This window comes from Neomonachus schauinslandi, unplaced genomic scaffold, assembly GCF_002201575.2.
Source record: "Neomonachus schauinslandi unplaced genomic scaffold, ASM220157v2 HiC_scaffold_2038, whole genome shotgun sequence".
Taxonomy (NCBI): domain Eukaryota; kingdom Metazoa; phylum Chordata; class Mammalia; order Carnivora; family Phocidae; genus Neomonachus; species Neomonachus schauinslandi.
The window spans coordinates 1-6,241 of record NW_025410728.1 but is presented as its reverse complement, the minus strand read 5'-3'; the positions used below and the strand labels follow the sequence as shown (position 1 = coordinate 6,241).

Genomic DNA, 6,241 nt, shown 5'->3' with positions numbered 1-6,241 from the left:
GGTATTAAAGAGGGCACGTTCTGCATGGAGCACTGGGTGTTATGCACAAACCATGAATTATGGAACCCTACATCAAAAACTAATGATGTAATGTATGGTGATTAACATAACAATAAACAGTCCCCCCCTCCCCCAAAAAATCCTCCTCCCTTTGAGTGTTACTCTTCAGGCCCTAAGTGTGCACTTCCAGGGATCCATCGCATCTGGGAGGGGAGGAGATGGGAGGTTTAAACTGAGGGGGCCGAAGCTAGAGCAAAAAGGGCTGTAGCTCCCCACCTCACAGCTCATCCTCTTTCCTCCCCAGGGGTGCCAAATTCTGAGGAACTACTCCTCTTTGCATGCCATCCTCTCTGCTCTGCAGAACACCCCGATTTGCCGTCTGAAGAACACATGGCGGAAGGTTTCCAGGTAGATAGGCCTCTCTCCACAGATTGGACCAGGATGGGTTAGGGATCTCTCATACGTCTGTCGTTGCTCCATCAGTCAGCTGGGAACTCCTGGGAGGCCGCAAACCCTGAGGACAGAGACTGGGCTGATGGTGGGGTCTTTAGCCTCTCTGGGTCCTCAGCCCACCAGTTCGGCTTCAGGAATCCGTTTCTTTATATGTCAGATACTGGGTTGATTTAAGTTGGAGACTTTCAACTTTTCAACTTTTTACAGCAACTGAACCATATGCCCAGAGAAAACCAAAACTAGGCAACACAGAGAAGCTTAATACAAATGTGAATAGAGGCCTCAGGTGACCACCATGAAAGCCCCCCTCCCCAGTCACAAGGAGACCTTAGTGCACAAAGGAACCCAGCGAAAATACTCATTCAGATGAAGCTTTTGGTTCTGAAATAAAAGGGACTTGCACTCAAATCCCCCACGTTATTCCTAAATTTTTCTTTTTTCTTTTGTCTCTTCTCAGGAAGAGCTACAAAAAATTTAAGAAGCTCCAAAGCCAAGACAAGTCACTCAGCAGGGAACTGATGACCAGGGTAGAGTGGAGGCTGGGGGTCTGGAAAGAGAGGAGGACTGAGAGGGAAGGGGGACTGGGCACGATGTGGTTTTGTTAGTCTCTCACGTAATGATTTAGATGTTCTAGACTAACAGGAAGAGGGACCTGTGTGGCCTATGGGCAAGTGGGGGCGGGGGGTCCAGTTTAAAGTACAGGAGTCTCTGGTCATAGGGTATAGTGGTGTTGGCTGGGCTGTCCAGCTGGCAACGTTAGCAAGTCTCCTGCTTCCGTGAGGGCCCATCCTGCTGGCACTAATGAGTGGATGGGATGGTTAGGGAGTCCTCTCTTTCCGAGACCAGCCCACTGTGCTCTCAGAAAGCCAGGACTGTGCTTTTTCTTCTGTTTTTGCAACACCTCCAAGGGGAGGGCATCTCCCGGGGGATTCCCATGGACCAGGTGGACAAAAAGGCTTCCCAGGCTTGGGTCCAAATGGCTGGGCCAGAGACAGATGTGTGTGCCTTCTGTGACTCCACACCGTGCCCCTATGGCAGCCACTGCTATTCACTCACTGGCTATTTCTCACCTGAGTGTCCAGTTGACAATGACATATGCCCTCAGTGGCTAATGAGGAGGGTCTGGGGGAAATGGTAGTTTCGCAGTGGGTAGTGGGTCCTTCCTTCATCAGAAGCTTCATGTAAATGGGGAAGCAAAGTGTCCTGTCATCCTCTTCTCTGTCAGTCAGAGGTAGCGCTTTCAGGGTTCCCTTCCTGAGTGAATGAAGAAAGACTGCTCAGTTGAGGAATGCCCTGAGGAGTTGTTGCTTGGGGGAGGTGAAATCTTTGGCTTTGCCTTGGTTCTGGTCTGGGTGCAGAGACTCCAGATCGGCTAAGGCCGGCAGGAGCTGCTTATCCAGACTTTGAGAACACCCCATCCCTCTCCATCTGTGGCTTGGTCCAGGTAGGGGCCTGGACTTTCCTCAAGAGCCCAGAGGGAAGGATTTCTGGTCAGTGGTGGTCTCAGACTGAGTGAGAGCCGCTGAGGCAGGGTCTCTGGCTAAAAGGGAACAGTGACCTCTCAATGTGTGAGCCCCTGAAAAACTTATTGCCCCTCTCGGGCCTCATCTGGGAAATGGGGAGATGATGATTCTGTGGTGCAGGCCTCAGCAAGTGGTGATGAGGTTCGAGGGAGGAAAGGAATGTGTGGATCTGTCCTGCTCCATCTGGATGTGCGAGGGCAGGAACAGTGATGATAGAAGTATGGCACTGGGTCCTCAGGAGACCCTGTGCGGGGGGTGGAGTTCTCACCCTTTTCAGATGAGGAAGCAGGCCTAGGGAGGCCGGGCCACAGTCCCTGGGCCACACACAGAGTGAGTGTTGGAGCTACGATTGATCCAGAATCAGAACACACTGGGAAGATAGAATAGCACTGGTACCAGATGACTCAGGTCAGACGTCCGGTGGCCAAAACCTGTAGTGGTGCTGAAGAGACTTTGAGCGAGGGGAGTGGTGTGGCCTCACTGTCCGCAACCCTGGCAGGAGGCACCCTCCAAGTTTGTCACCCAGGAGATCAACACCCAGAAAACCCAGGAGAGGCAGCAGCAGCAGCAGCAGCAGCAGCAGAAAGTAAGTGTGCCCGTGGGGCAGGGGCTCCCCCTCCCAGCAGGAGGCCTCCAAATCAAGAGAGGAAGGCCCTTCTTACTCCAGCCCTGACTCCTCTTGTCGCAGTGCCTGAAATCCTTCCTTAGAAGTGACCAGGAAGATGGTGTGTAAAGCTGGGTGCAGGATGGATTTGGGGGTAGGCAGGGGCCTGGGACCACACACCCTGTGATTGGCCAAAGTCAGGTCCTGGGAAGTGATTAGGAGTCTGGTGGTCTTGGAGGGTGAGGAGAGGGGGAATTGGGAGGAGGCTGCTGAGGGACATAGTCTGCTCCATGTGGGAACCCTGGGGTGGGCCAGGAGGCTGAGGGTGAGGAGTTTTCTGTGAAAGGCTGTGGGGGCTCCTGAGAGCAGGGCCTCATCCCACCCCTACCACAATGGCACAGGGTGTTGTCCCCTACCTTCGAACATTTCTCAGTGAACTGCTGATGATGCACCTGACCATGGAGGATTATCTGGAGGTGGGTGAGCCTGGGGACTGAGCAGGGAACCATGACTGAGGCTTGGGAGCAGAGAGCCCCTGTGCTGAGCCCTGAGCTGTCAGAACTTGGCAAAACTCCTCTCCTGAGAACCTCACAGCCACTCCTGTGAGCTGGTAAATCATGCCCATCTTAAGGGTGAGTCAAGGGAGACTCTGCATAAATAAGACATTGTTCTGGGTTCCCCAGGCTGGTAAAGCAGCAGACATGCCTGACTGCAAAGTGCACAGGTTCTGACAGAGCTGGAATCAGCCTTTTCCTCATATGATGCCCCTTGGGAGAGAGCCAAGTCTGGCCCCTCCACGTCAGGAAGCATATAAGTGAGCAGTCCCTTCCTGCCTGAGGCCTCAGCCTCCTTGTATTATCATCAGAAAGGGCCGGGCTATAAGCTTCCTGAGCCTCTGTCCCCATGTGCCCCCTTCTTTGGGCCCAGAACCTGGCTAGAGCCTTGTCCCGTTTTCTGTATGTGCCTGGCCCCCTTGTGGGAGCCGGCAGTAGTGCAACATGAGAAGGAGTGGGCATGGAGGGACTAGTAATGGCTATTGGGCTCTTTCTGATGGATTTTGATTGTCTGCCTTCCAGGGGGGAGAGATCAATCTCAGGAAAAGGAATGCGGTGAGCAGCTGTGGCACTTCCTGCGGGAGAGGTTGGGGAGTGGAAATCAGAGACCCCCACCCCCACCCCCACCCCCCAACAGATTGCTCCCTGGCTCCATCCCATGTTTTATGTTTGTTGGGCGAGTTTGATAGCAGAGAAGTAGAAGACCCAGCCAACTGACATTTGGGGGTGGGGGGAGAATCAAGGCAAACTTCCTTGAGGACGGGCTACTTCTACCTACCTTTGAGAACAGCTATGGCCTAGATGGAACTGAGGGAAGGAGGGTTCCCGTGTATGCAAAGCCCCAGGGCCTATCCCCTGTCCCAGTCCTCATCCCCCATGAGGCCTTGTCTGTATCCTGTCCTCCTCTCTGGCCCCAGGAATATGAAATAATGCGGGAGATCCTGCTGCTCCAGGTGGCTGCAAATAATTACAACCTCAACCCCAACGAGCAATTTGGGGCCTGGTTCCGAGACATGGAGAGGCTCAGTGAGAATGAGAGGTGAGATGAGGCCAGGCAGGAGATGGGGGAGGGCAGTGGTAGACTCTCCCTGGTGGCCAGTCCAGAGAAGCTGTGTCCATGGCTCCCTGGACAGCCCGAGACCTTGCTGCACGGTGACCCCTGGTGTACCTGGACTTTAGCTGCTGGTCAGACACTGGGAAGGACACCTTAACTGTGGCTCCTGACCGGCTCACAGGTGTCACTCTGTCCTGTAGCTACATCCTGTCCTGCCAGCTGGAGCCCCGATCCTAGTCAGCCAGCAGAACTGGGAAGGCCCAGAAGAGCCAGCCATCGTCAAGTTCAGGGGCGAGTGAGTGTCCAGGCTGGCAGTGCCACCTCTCCCTCAGCTGTGGGGACACAGCTGGGATGCTTGGGGGTTCCAGGACCCCTGCTCTGAGGGGAAGGAGACCTTTGGGAGGCTCTTCCTGTGGTCCCCTGAAGGCCAGGGGAAGAGACAATGATCCCACCCATCCCCCTGCCTTCTCTTCTCCAAGGCCCATACATAGTCATTTGGAGGGGCGCTATTTAGTAAATGCTAGATTTAAATATTATTATATTAAAGTCCTGTTGCTTTGAAAGCCTGAGAGTTGTTATTTGATTCTTTTACTTCCTGCGCTAATTTAAATGATGAACAGATGCTCACAGTCCTTCTTGAATAAAGAAATCTTGCAGCTTACTGTATGTGTGAGAGAGGAGAAAGTCCATGCCACACTCTTACTAGTGAAGCGGCCCCCAGTTCCCCTTCCTCAGAGGATATGTTCACTTCAGTGTTGCTCACCTGTGAGGAGCAGTGACAGTCCTCCAACCTCCCAGGGTCTAGAGGTTGAGGCTACCCTTACAGACATAGCAACAATCCCTGCAATTGGGAGTCTAACAATTTGCCAGGACCGCTTCCCGCCCCAGGACAGCGCCTACTTTTGCACACTTTGGAGGAAGAGGAAACATTTGTGGCTTCTCTCGTTGAGGTTTCTTTCGACAAGTTGTTAAAAACTTGCAGTTCTCTAGCTCAACATCTGGAATGGCATCAGCACTAAGCAGGGAAAACCATGAAAAGAGACCAAAGAGCGCACATGAAAAGGACAAGGCCAGAAGATGATAATTTGTGACTAGCCTAAGGGCAGGCAGGACTTCCCATCCTCAGTCTCCCTCTAGGGGCTCCCTCCTCCCTCTACCTATATTTGAATCCTCCTGGGATATTTGTCCATGACTCCTGAATTCCTTTTCCTACTTGTCTTATATCTGGATTACATCAAGATTGTGATGCGTGTTTGGAAGCTATGGCTGGGCTTCCTTCCATAAACATTTATGCTATCTATGAATAAGATTTTCAGCATGCCCGCAGTTCTTATACAATTCTCTTTAAGGCAGAAATTCCCTCCATCGTTGCCACTCCTTCTTGGCTGGGACTTGCTGGATGTGGGATGGTTTCTTAGTTGCCAAAATCAGGTCCATATACACGGCCAGTGAGAATTCCCGCATTCTCCCTTACTGGCCAAGATGACTTCTGGGTCCATGTGGTTCTGAAGTCCATGGTCTCAGACAGTCACAAGTGTGCCTACACAGCTGTGTTGTTACTGATTTGTCCTACATTGGTAGCTAGGCCCAAGCCCATGAATGGCTGCATTCTTTGCCGTAGATTAATGCTTTAGTTATGTCAAGGGGGGCAGGGGTGAGCCTTTCCTCTTGGCAAGATGAGGCATGAGAGGGGAGGGTGCAGGGAGTTCCATCACGGGAAATGCCATCAAACTGATGATCTGTGGACATGCATGGACACAGACTTATCAATTTAAATACTCAGAACAGACACTGTTCTGAGCTCACCTGAAGTTCCCACACCATGATCAGGAGGTAAAGTTTTAACACAAAGAATTCTGAGAGGATAAATGTAAAATGTAATTCATAAGTTTCTTTAAGAAACAAAGATCAGGGAGCAAGATGGCGGAGGAGTAAGAGACCTGGAATTCGTCTGGTCTCAGGGATTCAGCTGGATAGGGATCAAACCATTCTGAACACCTACAAACTCAACAGGAGATCGAAGAAAAAAATAGCAACAACTCTGAACAGAAAA

General features: G+C 51.9%; 1 protein-coding gene across 2 annotated transcripts; it reads left to right on the top strand.

The window, feature by feature from the left end:
• The first annotated feature begins 242 nt into the window (after window positions 1-242).
• On the top strand, window positions 243-4,749 carry RGL4 (ral guanine nucleotide dissociation stimulator like 4). 2 transcript variants are annotated; one of them, XM_044912427.1, is made up of 7 exons: window positions 254-408; window positions 911-980; window positions 2,476-2,562; window positions 2,982-3,056; window positions 3,657-3,689; window positions 4,052-4,173; window positions 4,389-4,749. In XM_044912427.1, the coding sequence occupies exons 2-7, from the start codon at window positions 972-974 to the stop codon at window positions 4,423-4,425; spliced, it is 363 nt and encodes a 120-aa protein (XP_044768362.1). In that variant the 5' UTR covers window positions 254-408; window positions 911-971; the 3' UTR covers window positions 4,426-4,749. The 2 variants fall into 2 exon arrangements, with proteins under 2 accessions (XP_044768363.1, XP_044768362.1); XM_044912428.1 differs by lacking the exon at window positions 4,052-4,173 and having other exon boundaries at window positions 243-408.
• Window positions 4,750-6,241: the final 1,492 nt, after the last annotated feature.

What these genes read in the sequence shown, in the direction of transcription:
- RGL4 (XM_044912427.1), top strand. An exon ending in ATCTCAGGAAAAGGAATGCG is followed by an intron (nt 3,690 to 4,051) that starts GTGAGCAGCTGT and finishes CTCTGGCCCCAG; the next exon opens with GAATATGAAATAATGCGGGA. An exon ending in AGGCTCAGTGAGAATGAGAG is followed by an intron (nt 4,174 to 4,388) that starts GTGAGATGAGGC and finishes TCTGTCCTGTAG; the next exon opens with CTACATCCTGTCCTGCCAGC.